This window comes from Melitaea cinxia, chromosome 8 (genome assembly GCF_905220565.1).
Source record: "Melitaea cinxia chromosome 8, ilMelCinx1.1, whole genome shotgun sequence".
Lineage (NCBI taxonomy): Eukaryota > Metazoa > Arthropoda > Insecta > Lepidoptera > Nymphalidae > Melitaea > Melitaea cinxia.
Window position 1 is genome coordinate 17,104,754 of NC_059401.1, and position 24,083 is coordinate 17,128,836.

Consider the following 24,083-nt stretch of genomic DNA (forward strand, 5'->3'; position numbering starts at 1 on the left):
GTAAAAGATTAATATTGATTTGAAATAAAGAATAATGTATTCAGTTCCTTCATCTACTAATAGATGGCGTTGGGCATCCGATTCAAACACTAATGTATTTAGTTCCCTTATTTACTAATAGATGGCGTTGTGCCGTCTGTTAAATCGCGCTGTCAAGATTATTTCACAGATGTACTTATTGACGACTAGTGCATTTGATAATTTTTTTCGTCTACTTACGTTGTATTACTTGTCGATGTAATTGAAGTCGGTTTTTTTAAACACAATTACATTAATCCGATATCATTATTAATATTCCATAAATTTAGTTCCAACGAATCCAAAACTTAAAACTCAATTTTGTAAGATTTCGATTTTTCTTATATACTATCTTTCACTTAGTACGCTAGCTTTGATCTGACGCAATGGCTTAGAATCTAATCACATAGTTCCATAAAGTATTACAGTATACAGTTTTCATTATCCTAAGTTAACATTACGCTATTAATTTAATACAAACCAAAACTTAATTCTGCAACCGCGTTATCAACTTGAAAATGTATTTAAAATATCGTTTTCTATGATAACATTTATCTTGTGTTATGAGTACAATCTCTAAATGGATGTGGGATAACATTGCTTTATAGTTTTACAGTAATATCATATATATTATTATACATTTATTTTATAAGTTACTAGCTGTGTCCGCGACTTCGTTTGCGTGGAACTAAAAAAAATATTATTCAGTTCGCAGAGTTACATAGTAAATAAATTTTTAAACTAGAAGTAGCCTAAGTCACTCCTTATCACATTAGCTGTCTGCCAGTGGAAGTCCCGTCAAAATCGGTCCAGCCGTTGCAGAGATTATCCGGAACAAACAGACAGACAGGCAAAAATAGTAAAAAATGTTATTTTGGTATATGTAACGTATATGTATGCATATGTATTTAGTAAGAAGCGGTTATTTTAATTTAAAAAAACAGACACTAAAATTTATTTGTATAGATTCAAGCAGGTCGAGAAATTTGAAATAAATCATCACAACAAGAAATATCTGGTTCAAAATCTTTAGCAGCTCGACTGGGGAAGTACCTCAAGATTAATGAAGATCACAGCTAAATAATACCCCCCCCCCCCTATCAAGTGGTGTTGGTTTTGGTGATTAGCTAGAGTTCCTGGGAAGGACCGGGGTAGGGTCAGCAACGCGTTCGTCCTGAATAGTATTCGCCCTTGGGTAGAAGTGGCACCGCGCTTTTGACTTTGAGCGTGTAGGTCGCTATCGGTAATTAGAAAATTAAAATTTTATTTAATTATTGATTTAAAATTAATATTTAATGTTAAAAAAAAATTAAATTTATTTTTAATTTAATTAGTATATTTAGAAATTCGTAGAGCTGTGGCCTCCTCATTAGCATAAAAAAAATAGTTCACTTATATAAGTGTGCAATTTCACTTTATTTATAATAATTATAAATTAGATTAAATATAAGTTATATAAATTACGTTTTCAAAAATAATTCAACATTACATATTATAATTACTTGATTACACGTTTGTTTCTAAATAGCATTGAATATAGCGAGCTTAAACACAGTAGGTGTACTAAAATAATTAAGCGTTTAGACCTACACTTGTATATTCAATTCAATTAAAATTAATTTCAACAGTGGAGTTCAACAAACAGTTACAAAATTAATTTATATTTCCAGGAAATATTAAATTCATACAGTATGTTTACGTTATTGTTTGGGAATTATGAAAATTTAAAATTTAATTAATTTTATTCCTAAAACATATTTTTACTATCCATTGCTGGTGAAATATCTTTCTTATTGTGAATTTGCTTCCTTATTGTGAATATATAATACAGAAAAGAATGTAAAAACATTTAAAAATGAAAAAGAGAAAATAATAAAATAATAAGCGACTTAGAATCGAAAACGCTAGGCCCCTAAAGGTTCTCTGCGTGTGTCTGCAACTGTTAGGACTCAGCGCTGTTCTTCCATGAAGTTTCTTGCTTCAGCTCTTATTGAGACCGCGGGGACCCATCCTCCGTGATTATCAGCCTCGTGCAGGAAGGCACGCTTAGTGTTCGAGTGCGCCTTTCGGAGTGCCGGCACCACGACGGACTCGTAAGGGCAAACGCTGGAATTGCGGAAAAGCTATAGCGTCCCCGCGATTCTGCCATAAGAGCGACGAAAGAACACCCCAGGGGTTTTGGTCGGTGCGAGTCCGACTTAACCAACGGCTCCCCTCGGCCGTGGTGTATCCGTAAGGGTTTTCCCCTGGGTCAGCTCTGTTCTTCCATGAAGCTAGCTGTCTATTTAAAACCAAATGGCGTTAAACACAGCGAAATTATTATTATAATTTATTAATACTAGTAATATAATTACGCGGACGCTGCGCAGGAGCTGGCAACGGGGCCGGCCGGCGCACACGTGGCAGCGAACTGTCGGTGTCGACGCCGAGCTGCGAGTAGCTAGGTTTAGTTGGAGGGACGCGGAGCGAAGGGCCCAGTACAGCAACGCATGGAAACGTCTCACGAAGGCCCTCTGTACCATTGGGGTACCATAGGACAGCAACAACACTGTAATATAATTATACAAGTTGTATCAGCTGACGTTGTACTTCTCGTATCTTGTGCATGAAATTGATTTAATGGTTAAGTTTTTAAACAATTGCGAATATCTTGCGCAATTTTTCAGTGAAGAGTAGTTCCGTTAGCAACACAGCTTTTATTTTATTTTAACACACAAGATTTTAAATTACCATTGTTTTGCATTACCATGTTACGTAAAAAACGTACGAGAAAGGAGGTAGTCCGGTATGGACACTTCTAATGACGTCAACATCTACCCGCAAACTTTAGTCTCGCAGGAAATGTTGACGTCGAAAATATCGAGCTACGCAAAAAAAAAAAACAACATTGTAAATATCCCGTTTTAAATAATTTTTGTGTTTTAAGACAAACACCGCTTCGCTTTTTTATCCGCGTAATTTCCTCACTCTTGTTAATGTCGGGATAAAAAGTAAGCTATGTGTTCTCGTTGTTCTGAATCTTAAGCTTTATATACCATGTTTCATGGCAATATTCAGTAGTTATGTATTAAACCGTAATAATTATACATTTACCCACTCTCATATACTGTCGAATTTATAAATAATTTTACATTATTTAAACTAGGATTTTCTAAATTGTACTCGAAGTGTAGAATGTCACGAGGTCGTTACACTCAGTCATTTCAGCTCCTAAATTGAATTTAATTATTACGTAATAAATTCTAATTAATTAATAGTTTTAAAAGCGCTACTATATAGTCATTTCAGTACACTTGTAAACGCTCTAATATTTAAATGGGTTAATTTTATTTGACATATGCTTACAACAGGGCTGCGACAACTCTTTCAAGGTTAATAACAAACTCAAATATGTATAACCTCAATAAATCAGAGACATATAACAGAGTGGTGTCCAAGACAGTTTAAAGGAAGAAAAGGAAGACAATGTCGCAGGTGGGAAGACGATTTTAAAAGTATCGTAGGATCTGCTTAGAGACAAAAAGCACATAACCGCACACTATGGAAAGCTCTAGTGGAAGCCTATGCTTGACAGATCTTAACATACCGGTGAGCCGGTGTCAACTTAAACTTAACTAAAATATAAAAAAAAATGTTTGTTGAAAAAAAGTGTAAGATTGTTTAAATAAAATAATAATATTATTATCTATTATCATTATTATTATATTAACAAATCGTTGCTTATTAGTCTCGCTAAATCTGGAAAAAAGCTTGAGATTCGAACAACTATTTTTTTAAAATCTTTTTAACCGATTTCAAAATATCCTTTTTTTGTGTCACCTCAGAACTTTTTATTGTGTGGACTGATTTTGATGATCCTTTTTTTTAAATGGCGAAAGGTGTCGCTTGTCATGTGGTTATATTTAAATTTGATCGACATCTGATGAGTACTTTTTGAGTATAGAGATATGATATTAGAGATATCTAATAATGTGTGTTTACGTGCCAATTTTTTCGTCGACCGTCGTTGTATGGTGGTAGACCAATTTTTATGATTCTTTTTTAATCGACAGCTGGTGCTTGTTGCATAGTTTCATTTTAATTTCACCGCGATTTGATTAGTACTTCTTGAGTGGTCATGTTTTGTTACTTGACTATTTTTTCGTCTACCTACGTTGTATTGCTTGTCGATATAATTGAAGTCGGTTTTTTTCATTTGCGAATAAACACAATCATACATCGACAAGTAATAAAACGAGACCACTATCAATGTAGTTAAAGTTACTAAATTCACATTTTAGTGGTTATTCAAACTGTTCAACAGATCAAGCTCAAAATAGAACTACATAGCAGGCATCAGCTTTCGAATATAAAAAAGCATCATTAAAATCGGTACACCCCGTTGAAAATTTCGAATTAACAAAAATAAAATAAACGCAATCGTACTGAGAACTTCCTTCTTTTTTTGAAGTTGATTAGTAATATTTTGATATGTTTTTCATACGAATCTTCTGCTTATCATGTACTTATAAAACACTTACTGATAATCCGTTGTCCATTTGTGAGAATATTATTTTACTTACAGAATATGTCTGCGGTATCTTTAGCAATAAAAATAAAACAAGAAAGATTTAATATTTAATATTTTCAGTTGGTAACGAAGTTAATGCGATTTTACTCGGTCGGGTTACGTATCGTCAGGTTCTCTTGTACAAACCTATGAGTATTGTAAAAAAAACTGACATAAATCTTCTAGAAAAAAAAAAAAAATATAACAAAATATGTTTAAATTACCAACCCTGAGTAATGTTAAAAAATCTGGCCCAAAACTTCTACAAAAAAAAAAAAAACATAACAAAATATGTCTAAATTACCAACCCTGATTTAATCAATTGAAACAATAAATAATAATAACCACTCTTTGAAACAGCCAGAACGAGCTACATTCTAAGATGAAATACAGCTAGTCGTGAAACTCATTATAATTCATCCAGTGTTGAACTTTCCGAAAGTTAAATTAAGATCAGCTAGGCTAGCCACACCGCTGTTATCCGAAAGAAATTACAATCCCTTTGTAAGCGAGGAATCGTTTTAAAGTTGGAATATTTTATGACGTTTTTTTTTATAATGGCATTGAAAAGTACGTGGAATTGTTAATAATAATTAGGTTATTTTGGCATAATTATGATTTTTTTAGTTTTAATTCTAACCTGTATGTGTAATTGTTATGATGTTGTATCAAAATGTACAGTATCCAAGGCATAAATAAATATTTTTAGTCTGTTGCGAACCAACTACGTTTTTCAATAGGTTATGGGCTTTCTACCGGTTTATCAGTTATTTTATAATTTAAAATAGGTAAATTGTGTAAGTTGTATCGCAGAAACACGACAATGAACTATATTGCTAGTGTGCCGAAATTAAAAGGCAGGGAGAACTATGACGAGTGGTGTTTTGCGGCCGAAAGCTTGTTGGTACTTGAAGGTATGGACAAGTACATCAAACCAACGGCAAATTTTGAAATAAAGCCGATTGATGACGCCAAAACGAAGGCAAAGTTAATATTAACGATAGATCCAGTTTTGTACGTGCACATAAAAAACACCAAGAGCTCAGCAGAATTATGGCATAAATTAAAAGTTATGTATGACGATTGTGGTTTTTCAAGAAAAATTACCCTCCTTCGAAATTTCCACATATGCTCATTTTCTCTCCTGGAACTTAGGAAAAAAAAAACACTTTATTTTTATATATTCAACGAATTAAAAAACAATCTTGTAGCATTGGCTTATTGGGAAGAGAAATATTTATTAAAATTGGGTTAGTATTAAATCGAAACTGAATTATCTGAAATTGGGTCCATCTTCTGACAATGATTATGACAGTTTATAAATTATGATTAATATGAGCGAGTTCGTACTCCGACTAGCACTTGGCTATTATTCATTATGAATGCAACGGACAGTCCTCTTTGTAGTGGATGTCTGGCTGCTGAAGAAATAGCCGCCCACGTGATCTTGGAATGCGAGGGAGTGCCCGCACACTGGGCTACCATCCTTAGGGAAATAAGGACGCTCCGAGAAGCCTGTGAACGCCCCAGGAGGCTTCTGAGCTTCTGGAAGGAGCTGGGCTGGCTGAATTAGTCAGACCTCTTTTGACGCATAGCGGACCTGTGTCTAAATGCAGAAAACCGAGCCCACAACAATACAATACAAGAACTTGGCTGTGACCACACCCTTTTCTTAGGGCTGGATCCGCGCCTGGTGTATAGTCCTGTCGCGTTACAGTATAAATAATAATAATAATAATTATAATAATAATAATAATAATAATAATAATAATAATAATATTCTTTATTGCACACCATTAAAAGATACAAACAAAAGTAGTATAATTAGAGGAAGATGTACAAAGGCGGTCTTATCGCTAAAAGAGCGATTTCATACAGACAACCTTTGGGTATAGGACAGCGCATAGAAAAGCGGTTAGGAAGTGTACAAATAATTGTTATAGAAATAAGAATACATCACAATAGATTATAAAATTATACATACATATATACATACATACATATGCTTACACACTTACATACATTCAAATATACACATATACTCATATATAAATATAAACAAAATAATATAATAATAATATAAATAATAAATTCTTTATTTGACCAAATACTGTACAATTTCATAATCCGCCAAACTGCGTGACAGTATCATGTATCGGCGGAGTAATACCTACGCTCTTCGCTGCCGCGTGTGTGACATTGCTGTCACCTCAACTGACTCTGTAATAACCACTTAATGCGCTCTTAGCAAATACTACTATGTATCTAAAGTGTAAACGATATCCTTTAGGGCTATATAAATGATCTAAAAAACTTCTCTATTAATAAAATACCTCAAAGCGAATATCTAAGTTATTGACTCGGTTAAAAGCGAAGGATATACGCCACAATATGTTGTGTGGCGTCGTATTCCTGAAAACTATGCATCGAATGTTCGTTTTCGTTCTTTCCTGAATACGTAATAGTATATAAAATTATTTGATATTCAAAGCAGTGTATTGTTTGAAGCTTTCGATTTAAAATTGTATTCGAAAATTGTGTATTAGTATGTGCCATCTATTCGTATGTTACAAAAATGTTAATATTACGTTTGTTTGATTTATGATTTTGATTTCGAATATTGCAGAAATTAAATATTACTATATTATATAAAAAAAATGTATCCTACTCAATTGCCTCCAGTAAAATTTTATTCTGCGTCGGGTGTCCGGAAAAAACACAATATACAAGCACAAACTGGGCTAGTCCGATGAAAAATATTTTAAACAACCCAAAATCTTTTGAATGTTAAAATTTGTGCAAATTTTATAAATATATATCTGTCTGCTAATGTTTTTTAACTGAGGACCAGGGACTGAGAGCAGGGACCTCGATCTTACAGAAGACCATAGCTAAATAATACTGTTTTCAAGCAGTGTTGTATACCTGTTGCTGAGTAAGGTGACCAGAGTTCCTGGAGGGAAATGGGCGTGTGGTTGGCAACGCGCTTGCGATGCTTCTAATGTTGCAGACGTCTATAAGCTACGGTAATCGCTTACCATCAGGTGAGCTGGCCATACGCTTGTTTGCCAATCTAGTTATAAATAAAGAAAATACTATAATTAAAAAGAAACATAATAATTATTAAGGGATTTAAGGATGAACCAAACGCACAACTCCTGCAAAAATAAGCAAGCACTGCAACGCGGGTGAACGACGGGTTTGTCATTTATATAAATAATAGTAACAAATATAATTTCGAAAACCTTTTTTGCTAAAAGGAACAAATATTCAATGAACTCAATTAATTAACATCAGTTAATAGACATAATTCATTATCAGTATTTCAAATTTATAAATAAAGACCGTTATTAATAATTTCGATACGAAAACATTTCAAAATAATGTTTTTAATTTAAATTGATAATCGAAAAACAACGTCAAATGTCGTCTATCCTGATTGATCACTTAAAGCGATTTATAATTACTAGTGGTCGCCTAGTGGTCGAAATTCGACCATAATTAATTTAAATTATAAGTTTGAACATGTTGTCAAAGACTATACTTCTATAATAACAAACAAAAGAGTATATATGCGCACGTGTGAAATACCCTATGGCTATGGAAATAATCTCATAAAACATGGACAAATGCAGACCAAATTCTCATACCGAGTTATAAGAATCTATCAGATCTCAGAGACTCTCAGGGTACATGGTAGTGTGTGTAATGTTATTTTTTAAATTTATTTAATGTATTTTTATGCACAATTAAAAAAAATATTAGCATTCTACACTCCTTCTCTACATAAACTATAAGTGTGCGAAATTTCATACTCGTCCGTCCGTGCAATTTTCTTAAAAAGGGGTTGATTAAAAGATTATAATATTGATTTGATATAAAGAATAATGTATTCAGTACCTTCATCTACTAATAGATGGCGATGTGCGTCCGAGTCAAAGACTAATGTATTTAGTTCCCTTATTTACTAATAGATGGCGTTGTGGCATGTGTTAAATCGCGCTGTCAAGATCATTTCACAGACTGCTGTACTTAAGAGACTTCTGATCGTATTTTTTAATGACTTTAATTAAATGATATTAAAAATATTAAATGTACGAGTGACGCAAACGTGCGTGTGAGTGCCCTTCACTTTTAACAGGGTATAAAGTTTTTGCTTCACTTATTAATATATAGAAAATAGATGTTACAAAATAATAAGGTTACGAAAATTGTATATTGTATAATATAATAATCTTTAAATATAAAAATCTTAAAATAGTTTCTACTTTCTTGTACATTAAAACATTAATATAAACAACATTGAAAACGTTTGTTCTGTTTTTAATTGATTTCAAAAAAGGAAGTGGTTCTTAAATCAACTATATTATATTTTTTATTTATTGTATTCTTTTTATATGAGGAGAAGAAGTTAATAACTTTTTACTGGGTGTACAGAATTCATGATTCTTATTTTAATTAAAAGTAATTGCTAGTGTGGTTCTTTTTAAATCTGAGTAAGATACAACGAGTTATTTTTGCGTTATCCGTAACAATGTATACTATAGTATATATCTATCCTGTCGATGTATACTGAAGATTTTTTGAAGTGAAACTTCTTTAGGCACATGAGGGTAAAAAAATTTCGGATGAAACGCAATAATAATAATATTAGCGTCACGGAGATGTACAACGTTTTTTATCGAACAACAGAGCCACCTAGCGTGTACTATGGTTATTACAAAGGTTGTTACGTTAATATCGATAGTATTACATTGCAAACTAACTAGATGGCGCTGAAACGGAAATCTAATTCTTTAGATTTGTATAAATATAAACGAGACTTAAAACTTAGTTTTTTTATTTGAGAACAAACACTAATTAAAAATTATGAATCTCATAATTAAAAAAGCTTATATATAAGGTACCTCATTCCGTTCGTATTACTTTCTGCCGCTTAACCGCACCACATTTCGTTACTTGTCTTCATAATTCATCTTATATTGTTGTCAGAAAAACTATCATTATGAAACCTGCACGTAAACAGTTCAAAGCTCGATTAACCTGCAATTGTAGTGCTTGTAAAAATAGGATTACAAACGATTCATCACGTGAGTAGTACGTGTAAGTGTTAAAATGTATAACTTGTATTTCGTTGTATGTGTATTTTTCAGTACTTTTTAATATATGTATATATATATATATATATATATAAATCGAACTTACGCAACAACGACCGCTTAAGTAATAATATTTAAGTCATAATTATATAGAAATTTGTAAGCAGTGCTGACAAGTGATATTGATTTCGCAGTGACTTCCTGGATTTGAGTATGCGAGAGATGGTAGACTAGGTCTTTCAGACCGCATCAGCTGTTTATATATTTTGATTAATCTACAAAGAAAAAAATCACGAATCACCACAACAATGACGTTTTGAAACGTATTTCTTAAGTTTATTAACCATAAAAATGTAAATCTGATAATGTAGCGACATGAAAAAGACATCACTATTTTACATTTCTTTAAAACGACTTTTTGCTATTTAAATTCAGGCGCTATTTTCCATTTTTCGTAAGATTTATTGCAACAGTTTGCTATGAAACTTCCTATTCTCGAAGTGTTCTGCAAACGGATTCGTCTACATTGTTTTATTGTAAAAACTGAATGTTTTAATCGCGCCACTTGAAATAATGGGGCTACTTTTTATCTGGAGTTGAATAAAAAAATGTTAGATAATATATTATATTGGTTTGAAAAAGTATTTTTACTACTCTTATGCTTTTAAATATTTAAATTTTTGATTCCATTTATTTATTTTCAGATTTGCGTGCATTAAAAAAATTATTAGAAATATTGACTGCTTGTTGACTGGTTGTATATGAAGGTAAGTAACTTAACGCTTATGTTTTAAGTAACAACCAGCTGATGTATACATATTTGTGTGTGATTTTTTCTTAAAAGTGTAATCAGAAGTAAAATATTTTTAATACATATTGAGATAATATTTTATCGGAATTAAAAATTGAGTGGTTAGTAATTGTCTGATAGAGCTCGTTCAAGATAATAGTAGATTTAAATCGTCTCATCGCCCCCACTAGTAGAGGGCTGGTTAATTTTTCGTCCAGACGATTCCATTATTAACTTAATAGCTTTTTACTAAGCTCCCAGAGTCTAGATTATTAGATTCGTTTGAAATGAAATTATTTATTTCAGAGTTTCAATGTGACAATTAAATTATAAAAAATAACTTATTTTAATATTACCTGGAACGAAATTTCAGAATATAGGATTGTAGGGCTTAAATATGTATTCATTATACCTTATAGAAAATCATTGGTTGTTTTCATTTACGTTGGCAATTTGGCAACGTAAAATGAACAGTGCAAAATATTTGATAATGTCAAGACTAAACCTTGCTTAAAAAGTGCTAAGATTGCCCGAGTATCCTGTTCTATGTCTGAAATTCTAACAGGAAAAATTTCACTAGTTTGATTTCACTCTTCTCATAGTCTACCTATTAGCTACGCTTTAATCTTTTAATATCAACGAACCAATTACAATTGAGGTTTAAAATTATTATAACTTAAAAGACACAAATGTGCAAAATACGTAAGCTGATAAGTACATGATTTTTTTTCATCAGCTCGTAAAGAAAAATAGTTTTCGAAGTGTATTTAAGATCCTAAAGAAACAAGTTTACAAGTTTAACACAAAACCCCGCTCGTTTGTCCCTCCGGCCAACTTTTACTGAACGTAAACTACAAAGTCACAATTTACAAAAGAATTTAGAGTGCAGACATTGTGGATTATGGAATGTGATAATTTTTATGACGATCTTCTTTATTGAGAATTTCAGTATATCTTTATATTTCACGTTAGGTCTTAAAATTATATTAGAAAGAGTAGTAACTTGTGTTTGGATCAGTTAGTAAACTGATCCAAACACAAGTAAGTAAACAAAAGAGTACATCGTGATTTTCCGTGCAATTAGCGTAAATACCTTCAAAATTGTATTAAAATATTTAAAAAATTTAAGAAATTGGTCCAGCAGTTCCTCAATATTACGCTTCTAAAATAATTAATAAATAATTTTCATTTGTTTTAACCGACTTTCAAAAAAGGAGGAGGTTCTCAATTCGATTGAATTTTTTTTTGTTTTTTAAATTTTGACTTACTTCAGAACTTTTGACTAGGTGTACCGATTTCGGTAAAAAAATAAAAAATAATCGAAAAGTGGTGGTTTCTTTCGTTTGCGAGCAAATACAATTATTGATTGCGTTTTTTTAACTTTCAACTTCGAATAATTTCATTCACTTGGATTTATAGGTTTCAATAATGCCAAGATAGTGAGGATGGACGGCTCGTGAGGCACCGACAGAAATTTTATTTATTTATTTTAATTAACGTTTTATGCACTTTTTAGTAAGTACCTAATACTTTATCACTGTTTGATGTTCCATTTTTCATTTTATTTTTTGTATAAAACCAGAAATTTTTCATAGACTTCAAACTTTACTTTCCCGACATGTACGCGTTAGGCACGACAAGGCACGTCACGGCGCTCATTACAATTCAGACAGAGCTCCAACCTTCCAAAGGTTCCCAAAAGTTAAATTGAGACCACTTCTAACTGTCGCCGACCTTTATCTCCCGACATTTGTCATTTTTGAAAAAAACACTAAATTAGTAGTACGGTTTAAACGGCCGCTAATTTATCAGGGTGGGTAGCGCGTTAAGGTTTTGGATCAAACGGAATAATTGTGAATTGATTAATCTGTGATTGTTACTTCAACTTTTATCTACGGTCGGTTTCGTATTTGGTTGATATCTCTTTTACTTTTGTTTGTAATGATTAACAGGCTTAAAATAACTTTAACTAAACTTTGCTTCAGCCTGTAACATCCCACTGCTGCGCATAAGCCTCGTTCTCCATGTAGGAGAAGGAGCCACGATGCTCCACCGCTGGTTGGCGGATAATTTTCAACTAAAAATTAAATCTATACTAATATTATAAAGAAGAAAAAGATTTGATTGTTTATTTGTTTGCATTGAATAGGCTCCAAAACTACTGAACCGACTTTAAAAATTCTTTCGCTGTTGGAAAGCTACACTATCCGTGGCCATAGGCCATAATATATTATATTTTCTAAAAATTTAGGGAAAATATTTTGAAATTTTTGTTAAATACCCGTGTGAAACTGGGGCGGGATGCTAGTTGCTTGTATTTTACTGATGATGGCTTAGAAATGGTATGTATTGTATGTGGTTTAATCCACATAATACAAATTGATAATAATACGCATAACATAATTATATAAATAGAATGATAATCCTTTATGGTACTTAAGTGGCTATGCATATATAATAGCGACATAGCGCAGTAATATTAATGTAATTACGAGGTAATATAAAATGAAATTTCGACAATCCTTCTAGCGACATGTTTTTAAAACTAAAATTATTTTTTAATTATATATTATCGATATTTAAGATCAATCTAGCTAGACGATCCGGCGAACTTGGTATCGCTGTATTATTTTTGAGTAAAAATAGATACAAATCTATATTTTCCAGACCGCGCATTCGATAAAGCCGCCCCCTCTGTTCCCGTGGGTGTCGTAAGAGGCGACTAAGGGATAACAAGGTTCCACTACCACCTTGGAACTTAAGAAGCCGACCGATGGCGGGATAACCATCTAACCGCTGGCTTTGAAAGACACAGGCCGAAGACGGGCAGCAGCGTCTTAGGTGCGACAAAGCCAGCCCTGCGGTCACCAACCCGCCTGTCCAGCGTGGTGACTATGGGTAAAACACATGAGTTCACGTTATTTTTGGCGTCAACTTGTGGAGGCCTATGTCCAGCAGTGGACTGTATAGGCTGTAATGATGATGATGATGATGAGATACAAATCTAGCGTCGTAAAACACGCATTATATAAATATGTTTAGAGCTCGTAAATAAATTATTAATAATAAAAATCATATAGAAATAATTTATCAATATAATTATAATCTGGTGTACGATACACGATTTAAAAGTGGAATATTCTAGAAACAATTTTAGTGAAATTACAACGAAGATGTCATATAAACTGAGTGACGATAATAGATAGTATAACGCTAAAATATAAAAGAAACATTTGATTTTTTGTAAACTCCAGAACAATCGAGAACGTTTCGAATACGCTTTATTTGAATACGTAAAGGAGTCTTCCATCTGGTTTTCAATGCATTGTTATGCATCTCTTGCCTCGCAATCCTGTTAAGTAAATATAACAGAGAGATGAAACAAACACGTAAAAAGAGTGGGATATTCGCATTATACTTTTATATAAAAAGAGTAATAATAAATAAAAGCATTTTAGTGAATTTCAGAATTAGTAATAAGGCGTCTGATTGTGTGCCTGCACACGTATAAAAGCGGCACACTAATATTTAACACGTTTAATAAGTTTACATATACTGTACTGTCAATAAAATCAAATATACTGTACTGTCACTCAATATACGTACACACACATTAAGCAACGTCACACACACTGGCAAATGAAAGCCGTAGCAAGCATGTGAATTCAATGAATAGATTATTTTAAATTCGATTTTTAAATTTATTTATTAGTGAGTTTTGATAATTTTTTACTACCCACCGATTATAATTGTTGATAAATAAAAATTTAAAAATAGAATCGTAGTGTCTCTACGTAAGCATAGCTGTATAAGTGTTATGACTGCTCTATTCCTTTCTTAAGCTGCATTCAATAAACAAAAATACTATTTATGATTTTATAAATACTGGTCAGTGTTTTATAACATGCATCACTACACCAGAGCGATTGTCAAAGTTAGCTCATAGTATACAAATAATGTACAATATAAAATATATTCGGTTAAGGTCAATAAACTTTGGATAATCTGATTCCGTATGTAAGTTGAACTTTTAATTTTAGCTTAGCCTTTTTTAGGCCATTAAAGCCGCAATTATTAAAACCGTTTCGTTTACGTCTCGTTACGTTCAAAAGAAAAAATAAAGCATTTTCTTATCATTCGTATTTATCAAATGGGTCGACGACACGCATACAAATTTCAGCCTAAGCGCTTTTATTAAAACAATGCCGAGTTTGTTCTGAGATTATTTTTGTTAAAATTTATATTCGTGTAAAAGTTTTTTAACTGATGTTTTTAATATAATTGCGTATGTATTGTATAATCAGTCTTATTATACATTTTTACCCTTTGAGTAGTAATCTTGTGAGGTTAGTTGACATTCTTGTTTACTATTACATTTTTGCAGAGTAAAAATCTACAGGGAATTTGGTACGAAGCAACGTCTTATAGCACAGATAAAGGAAAAATTGCGAAAAACGTAAATTTTTAGTTACATCATGTAATAAAATATTTTTAATAATTTTATTATTACGGAACCCTCGGTGCACGAGTCCGACTCGCAATTAATTTATTTTGATAGTAACAGTATTTGCTTAGCAGTGATATTAACCGATACTTTAAAAAAAATAGTTCTAAAATATGACTAACACAAGAATACATGACAATGATATAACAATAAGACAGGCAGACAAAGAGATAGATAAAAGTGAAAAGTATAAAAAGAAGTAAAAGTATTGGCTTAGGTTTCAATTATATTATAGCTAGCTGACCCAGCCACGCGTTGTTATGGCTCAGTAATTATAATTTGTTAAAATAAATGTAAATTCTATATTCAAACGCATCATCTAGAAATCAAAATACGGCGCCACCTACCAGATACCTGTGTAGCTTATGTGCCAAACCGCCATCTATTAGGATTTTATAGAATTAACCGATAAATACACACTAAAGTCGTAAAATAAACATGTAATTTGTAATAACAAATATTGAGATTAATAACTGAGATAAAAACTACCCTATCTCCCAAGTTGTACCAAATTACATATGCTTACAAAATTTGATAAAAATTGGTTCAGTAGTTTCGGAGTTTATCGTTAATATACATCGTGACACGATTATATATATCTATAATATATATAAACGCGAAAGGTCATTCATCACGAAATCTCCGAAACTATAACACCTACAAACTTGAAATTTGGCAGGTAGGCTCCTTATAGGATGTAGACATCCGCTAAGAACGGATTTTACGAAACTCGACCCCTAACGGGGTAAAATAGGGGTTGGAAGTTTGTATGAGAGTCCCATGTTTTTGAAGTAAGAGATTTGAAATTTAAAATGTATGCTCTATAGATGGTGAGGAGGCGTTCAAATAATGTATCGTTAGAAATCAACCCCTTTTTGGGGTTAAAAGGGGGGATGGTAGGTTGACTTACTCATCACGAAATCTCCGAAACTATAACAGCTACAAACTTGAAATTTGGTAAGTAGGTTCCTTATAAAGTGTAAACATCCACTGAGAACGAATTTTACGAAATTCAATCCCTAAGGGGATAAAACGGGGGTTGGAAGTTTGTATGAAAGTCCTATGTTTTTGAAGTAAGAGACTTGAAATTTAAAATGTATGCTTTATAGATGATGAGAAGGTGTCTAAATTATGTGCCTTTAGAAATCAACCCCTTCTTGGGGTTAAAACGGGGGATGGTAGGTTGACTCGCTCATCACGAAATTTTCGAAACTGTAACAGATACAAACTTGAAATTTGATAGATAGTTTCTTTATAGGGTGTAGACATTTGTAAAGAACGGATTTTACGAAACTCGACCCCTAAGGGGGTAAAACGGGGTTTGGTAGTTTGTATGAAAGTCCTATGTTTTTGAAGTAAGATACTTGAAATTTAAAATGTATGCTATACACATGGTGAGAAGGTGTCCAAATAATGTATCTTTAGAAATCCACTCCCTTTTGGGGTTAAAACGATTGATGGTAGGTTGACTCACTCATCACGGAATCTCCGAAACTATAACAGCCACAAACTTAAAGTTTACAGGTAGGTTCCTTATAGGGCGTAGACATCTACTAAGAACTGATTTTATGAAACTCGACCCCTTAGGGGTTAAAAGTGGTGTTGAAAGTTTGTATGAAAATCCTATGTTTTTGAAGTAAGAGACTTGAAATTTAAAAGGTCTGCTCTATAGATAGCGAGAAGGTGTTCGAATAATGTATCTTTAGAAATCAACTCCCTTTTGGGGTTAAAACGGGGTTGGTAGGTTGACTCACTCATCACAAAATGCCCGAAAATATAACAGCTATAAACTTGAAATTTGGCAGGTAGGTTCCTTATAGTGCTTAGACATTCGCTAACAACGGATTTTACGAAACTCAACCCCTAAGGGGATAAAACGGGGGTTGGAAGTTTGTATGAAAGTCCTATATTTTTGAAGTAAGAGACTTGAAATTTACAATGTATGCTCTATAGATGGTGAGGAGTTGTCCAAATAATGCATCGTGATCTATATATATAAAAGACAAAGGCCGCTGACTCACTCATCACGAGAACTCAAAAACCGCTGGATAGTCCTATCCACCCAGGATGGACAAAGATGAAATTTGGCAGGGGGAGGGGTAGATTATAGTAAGTAAACTTCCGCTAAGAACGGATTTTGTGATATTCCACCGCTAAGGGGGTTTAATTAGGGATGATAGTTTGTATGAAACGTATACAGCAGCTATAAGTTCGCCTGATAGGTTATTTAAAAAAATAATTTGCGTTAAAAATCTTAGTAGTACATATCTTCATAACTATGCGAACGTAGTCGCGGGTAACAGTTGTAGTAACAGGTATTATAAAACAAAGTCCCCAAAAGTGTATGTGATCGATTCCCTCAAAATCTACTGAACGGATTTTTATGCGGTTTCACCAATGGAGAGAGGGCTTCAAGAGGAAGGTTTACGGAACGGCTAAGCCGATTTTGATGATAGTTTCACTGGAGGTTTACCGGGAAAACTTTGTGACACACTGATTTCAACGCGAGCGAAGCCGCGGGCACAGCTAGTAATATATATATATATATTTCCTCCAATTTTTTTTTACAATAACTCAGGTGTACTAAGGGCCTATTTTACCACAACAACCACCAATAGCAGGAGGTAGAAGAGGCCATTAGGACCTCTCTCACCTTAATAAATGACTACAGCTTCTAGAAGTAATAGCCTTATAAACACAGTGGAATTCAATGGTGTAAAAGAATAATACATAAAAAAACTTTCATTAGATATCATCATTCTCCAAATACCGTTATTAACAACTGGTGGACCAACAGGCCTTAATAATACAATAATTCAGGGTACAATATAAATAAGTAATTAATAGTCCCTAATTGGAACATAACACATATATAAAACCCTAAATTATCTACAGAAAACAAATTACAAACACAACCTTCTCGCCAAAGTAATATTTTTAGGGCAACATTTACGTAAGCTTTGAAAAAGATAAGCTAAAAGTGAACATACATACTATATTGAAATCAGATTATCCGAAGTTTATTGACCTTGACTCAATATATTTCATGTTTTGCATTGTATGTATACTCCAAGCTAACTTTGACCACCGCTCTGGTGTAGTGGTGCGTGTTGGCGCCTAAAACAAAGGTGGTTTGCGGTTTCGATTCCCGCTCGGAACGGATATTTGTGTTTGTACAAATATTTCTTTCCGGTTTGTCTGTTTTTGTGGATCTCCCCACTGTGCCTCGGAGACATGCAGCTGTCGGTCTTGGTTATTATCACATACACATGATAGCGATTGTTACTCGTGGAAGGGAATATATTCGCCAATCCATAGTGGAGTAGCGTCATGGATTAGCCTTCAATTCTTCTCCTACACGGAAAACGAGGTCTATGCTCAGCAGTGGAATATTACAGGCAGAACCGTAAAGCTGACTGTACTGAGGATTTACAATGTCAACAGTAATGGGAATAAGTGTAAATATAATAAAAACAATTAGTATATAAAAATATAAAAAAGCAATATGTAGAATAGTCTTGGTCAGTGGAGTCGCGTCGACTTTTAGAAATTTGAAATTTTAAGACTAGTTATTAAGGCTTCTAGATTCTAAAGTTGCGGTGAAGTACCGATGCATGTTAAAAAAAATAATAATAATATATGGAACAAAAGCACGGGCATAATAAGCCTGTGGATACATCGCATAATTAAAAAAAAAAAAAACAGTAATGGGAGGAGGGATCCTTGAGAAATAAGTTATTTTCAATGAAAATTTGAATATCATTACAATTGGGCTTTTTTAATATTAGAACATTAAAAAACCATTAAATTATATGATTTTTGTAAAATGAAGATTCAAAAGCGTCGATATAATCACATGTACTTTAATTTGAATCGGATTAAAAAATTTCCGTTGAAAAGCAAGACACATTTTTCCTTTTAACTTTTATATAGAACGAAAATGATACCAACATTTCAGAATTGTCAAAATATTGAATTGTTCGCTTCAAATGAAAGCGTCTATTCATTCTGTGACAATGATACTCGATAATGGGACCCACATTCGCAATTGTAGACATGAGAATAGACCTGGTCGTTTTGTGGCGTTCCTCGTCGTTTTCGACTAATTTTCTTTTAAATTTTTCCACATTTTTCGTCTCCATTCTTCGACATTGAATTTTTCTTTAAGATATTTTTTTCGGTGACATCCATTCTGCATTTGTTATATACGCACTTGTAAATGATAGTAATTCTGATTTAGTATCCGTATATAAATCTGATATATTTAAACATCCTCTATGGGACGTTGAAAGCTGATAGCAATTAGTCTGAGCAAAAATTGGTGACCTTATCATAAACGAACTAGACTAAAAAAAAATAGTTTAAATAAAAAAAATCTTGTGTTACGTCCGACCTGGAGTATATTGAAAACGAGTGGAAGCGTGATCTCAGGTACGAACGGGACGAACAATTGTCTGCAGTACGCAGAGCTAACACTCAATGTCTTAAATAAAAATCCTACCTTAGTTTCACTGAATACTGTTCGGTGAAGCCTCGCCAGGTATAACTTAATTAACATCAAACTATAATTGGCCAATCATTACGTCTAATGCTAATCAATTATACTTAACTGAAGTGGCGGGCTGAAGCAGGAACCAGCAATCAAAATGGCCGTTGTTCGGCGTAGTTCACTCACGGTTTTCACAATAATTCAACAAGGAATACAAGGAATACAATTTGCTATTAACAATTAAATTACTTCAACCAACAAAGGATGGTTCGATCAACAAAAGGCGATAATTTTTCGCGAGAACGAACAAGTACAAACAAAAGCGTAACTTTTATACGGAGACCGGAAAAAACGATGCAAATTTTTAAATTCAAAAGGTGACGAATGACAGCTCATAGATAAAAACCATTTCGTAAACTATACTAACTGTCATAGATAATATAATAGTTTAGTGTTGCTACATTTGGTTCATAACATCTACCCGCCTCGGCCAGGACTACCTGGCCGCTAATCAATTGGCAGTCGTGACAAGGTTGATACCGCTCTCTTCAGAACAGAACCGTCCACCCGAACCTCAGCAAAACGGGGCACTCCATCTGCTCCAAAGACGAGGTTAAGAATGCGCCCTCTGCGCCAACACAGTGGCGGTGAGTTAGCGTCCTTAACCAGAACGAGGTCACCAACATGCGGTGGATCAGTCTTGTCAGTCCACTTAACGCGCTGCTGGAGAATATGCAAATATTCCAAATTCCAACGTTTCCAAAAGCTCTGAGTGAGTTGTTGGATCAATTCAAACCGCGAGAGACGATTGAGTTTCACATCAACATAGGGGTATTCCGGCAGGGCGTTCAGCGGCCGTCCAATCAAAAAATGGCCCGGTGTGAGGGCTTCCAAATCGTTAGGGTCTGAAGAGATCGGGCACAACGGGCGTGAATTCAACATGGCTTCAATTTTGCAAAACACAGTTGCGAGCTCCTCAAATGTTAATACGGACTCGCCAATTACTCGTCGCAAATGTGTTTTGGCAACCTTTACAACACTTTCAAAAATTCCTCCCCAGTGGGGGCATGACGCGGGACTGAATTTCCAAGTTATTCTGCGACTAGCTAGTCTAGACGCAATCTCAGTCTCATTAGACGCCAAAAATTCATATATCTCTTTTAAATAGTTATTTGTGCCTTTGAAGTTGGTGCCGCAATCCGACCGAATCAAGGACGGTAGTCCTCGTCGTGACACGAATCTATCTAACGTCGCAACAAAGGCCTCTGTCGAGAGGGCTGAGACTAGTTCTAAGTGTACCGCCTTGGTGGACAGGCAAACAAAGACGCACAGGTAGGACTTGACCGTTTTACTGTTCCTGAGGGTCGAGGTCTTAACCGAAAAGGGACCTGCAAAGTCCGTCCCAACTCCAGCAAAGGGCCTTGTCCCTGTGACCCGATCCGACGGCAGGTCACCCATGATAGGCTGCATGGTAGAGGCCTTGAGTCTATAACAAGACATGCAGCGAAAGACCACACTACGGATCGTCCTTCGGGCCGATAAAATCCAAAATTCTCGTTGTAAAATGGCCAATAAGGCATTACAGCCGGCGTGGGAGTTCTTGATGTGACGATCAGTCACCAACAAACTCACTAAGTGGCCACTTTTGGGCAACAGGAGGGGATGACGAGCTCCATACGGGAGGTTTGCGTTCCTTAGACGCCCTCCGACTCGCAAAAGACCCGCACTGTCCAAAAAGGGGTTCAGTTTGCAAATGGCTCCAGACAGCTTACATTTGCCTTTTCTCAAAATATCAATCTCATTTTCAAAGTTCTCTTCTTGCACAGAACGAACCCAATGAAGAAGAGCATCCTGGAGCTCTTGTGGCGATAAGAACGCCTCCAAGCATTTGTTCTGTGGGTGTCTACAATTTCTGGTGAAGCGCTTGATCCAAGCGGTGACCCCCAGTAATTTGTCTAATGAGCTGTAGCGATTCATTAGGAAATCTGGGTCGAACGGATGGTCCCGCCGTTCAATCGCAAGGGTTCGCAACCCAGGCAATGTGACAGTATCCAAGGCCGGTGTTCGCGGCCAATTAGATTCTGACCTGGTCAACCACTCAGGTCCCCACCACAGGGAGTGCTCAACCAAAAAGGGGGCCATACATCCCCGTGATGCGCAATCAGCAGGGTTGACTTCGCCAGGCACATGCCTCCAGATTAACGGGGTTTCCGATTTCTGGATCTGAGAGACCCGATTTGCAACAAACACCTCTAAGGTGTGGACTGACGTCTTCAGCCAACATAGGACAATTTGACTGTCAGTCCATGCATAGACTGTCTCAATGTTAACTGACGGGCACAAGGTGGACATGACGTGATTCAAGAGGCGAGCAAGAAGGGCCGCCCCTGACAACTCTAGCTTGGGAATTGTCAAGGTAGTTCGAAGAGGCGCGACCTTGCTCTTCGCCATGACCAATGACACCTTCACTTGACCATCCATGGTCACGGTGCGCAAATATACGGCTGCTGCGTACCCACGTTCCGAAGCGTCCGAAAACCCATGAAGGGACGCTGTATGCTTCCCTGGTGGAAGCATAGCACGGGGCAACGATATCATATTGATAGCAGGCAATGAGGAAGCAAACAGGAGCCAGTCCTTCAAAATAGCTTCGCGGAGTGGCTCGTCCCATCCAAGACCTGCAGTCCAAAGTCTCTGCAGGAAGCATTTGGCCCAGAATATGACTGGGCATATCCAACCATTGGGATCAAACGTTCTCGCGACAGTCGACAGAACCAGCCGTTTCGTCCAAGTGCGAGGCGAATCCAAATCGACGTTGAACGTGAAGATGTCCTGGACTGGTCTGTACTGTATTCCAAGGACTGTCATCATGGTAGGATTGTCACGGTTCTCAAATAGGTGAGGATCCTGCTGGTGGTCATCAGGTAGCCCATCCAAGAGCGCAGGTAAGTTGGAGATCCATTTACGCAATTCATATCCTGCGGAGGCTAGGATGCCAATCAATTCGTCACGCAAAAGGAGAGCCTCTCTCTCCGTGGACGCACCAGTACATATGTCATCAACATATAGGTCCTCCTTCAAAATGGCGGCTGCGCGAGGAAACGACATACGCTCTCGATCTGCGAGCTCCCAAAGCGAACGTATGGCCAAAAAGGGGCTAGACCGCAGCCCGTATGTGTTCGTGTTGAGTTCGTAGACAAGTATGGGATCTTGCGGGTTTTCCCGCCACAATATCAGCTGGTATCGACGATCATCAGGGTGGATTACCGTTTGCCTGAACATCATCTTGATGTCAGCTACGAAAACGAATTGGTGACGCCGAAACCGCGTGATGACGTCACAAAGGTCCTTAAGCAATTTGGGACCAGAATGAAGACACTGGTTCAAGGACACTCCCGATGTGGTCTGCGCAGAACCATCAAATACTGTGCGCAGCTTGCCACTTGACGGCTTTATCACAGCATGATGCGGGAGGAAAAAATGCTCCGTCGAGCGCCAGTCAAGTTTTGACACAGACATGTGTCCCAAATCTTCATACTCCCGCATGAAGTCAATATACTTCTCTTTGAGTAGCGGGTCCCTGCTCATGCGGCGCTCCATTGCCAATAAACGCTTCTCTGCAGTAGGCCGCGAGTCGCCAAGGGGCGGTCGTACGGCAAGAAATGGCAATCTTGTCATGATCCGGCCAGAACGAAGATAACTAGTGTTGCTCTTGTAGAACCGTTCACACTCCTCGTGTTCCGGATCAGAGCGGGGTGCTTGTGGTGGCTCTTCCACTTCCCAAAATCTCTGCACGGCGTCAGAGAGGGCGGAGCCCACCATCAAAGCCGTTCCAGGTTCAGCAGGAGGGGGAGCCCTCAATACAGGCCCCATCAATGCGAACCCAAATATGGTCCGGAGGGCTACTAAGCCACCTGGCTGCAAAACACGATCCTTACCGAGTAATATTTTGCCCAGTACATCGGCGCCAAGCAACAAATCGACCGTGCCAGGTAGGTCGAATTTAGGGTCAGCCAAGTCCAAATCGGCGGTCAATTTTACCGCATCCGCAGACAACCGAACTTGCGGGTGACTGCCCAAGATGTTCTCCATCACAATGGCCGACGATCTCAGCGTCGGGCGTGGAGAATTTGAAGGCGAGAACTCAAACGAAACGTGGCCCTCAACCGTGGTTACAGGGGCGTTCCCGACACCTCTTATTACATCTGAATACTTTTTAATATTCAGGCCAGTCTGCCCCACCAACCAAGACGAGGCTATGCACCCTTGTGAGCCTGTGTCCAATATTGCTCGGACTACAACCGAGGCGCCCGTCCGTCCCCAGACCCGGACATAGGCCGTGGGCAAGAGGACGGTCTCAAAAGGGGGTGGTGCATAGCGGGGGCAGACGCCAACATCCTAATGTTGGCGTGGCGGCGATCTATCGCCGCTGTCCCGGGACGGCACGTCAAAACGAGGGAGTGGTTTAAACTCGCCCTCCTCTCGATGGCGACTGCCACGAGCCATAGTCGGCGGTTCGTAGCGCCGGGAGCGTCCGTACTGAGGGTTGCGCGGCTCCAAACGGGAACGCTCCGCCAGAGGGGGGGACGGCAATCGTACCGGACGTGCGTCACGGTAATCGTGGTAAATGACTG

The 24,083-nt window shown here is 36.3% G+C and overlaps 1 protein-coding gene across 1 annotated transcript; it reads right to left on the minus strand.

The window, feature by feature from the left end:
• Positions 1-1,967: 1,967 nt before the first annotated feature.
• On the minus strand, positions 1,968-23,541 carry LOC123656084. The gene is made up of 3 exons (XM_045591808.1): positions 21,222-23,541; positions 2,373-2,566; positions 1,968-2,108 (listed from the first exon to the last, which is right to left on the minus strand). Exons 1-3 carry the CDS (start codon positions 23,539-23,541, stop codon positions 1,968-1,970), a joined length of 2,655 nt encoding a protein of 884 aa, XP_045447764.1.
• Between the last annotated feature and the right edge of the window lie 542 nt (positions 23,542-24,083).

Excerpts from the sequence above, each read along its gene's own strand:
- LOC123656084 (XM_045591808.1), bottom strand. The coding sequence starts at position 23,541 with ATGGAGAACATCTTGGGCAGTCACCCGCAAGTTCGGTTGTCTGCGGAT. Across the intron at positions 2,567-21,221 it reads TATTTTGAGAAAAGGCAAAT|TGTTGTTGCTGTCCTATGGT; the intron begins GTAAGCTGTCTG and ends ATTATATTACAG. Across the intron at positions 2,109-2,372 it reads AGCTCCTGCGCAGCGTCCGC|TCCGTCGTGGTGCCGGCACT; the intron begins GTAATTATATTA and ends TGCCCTTACGAG.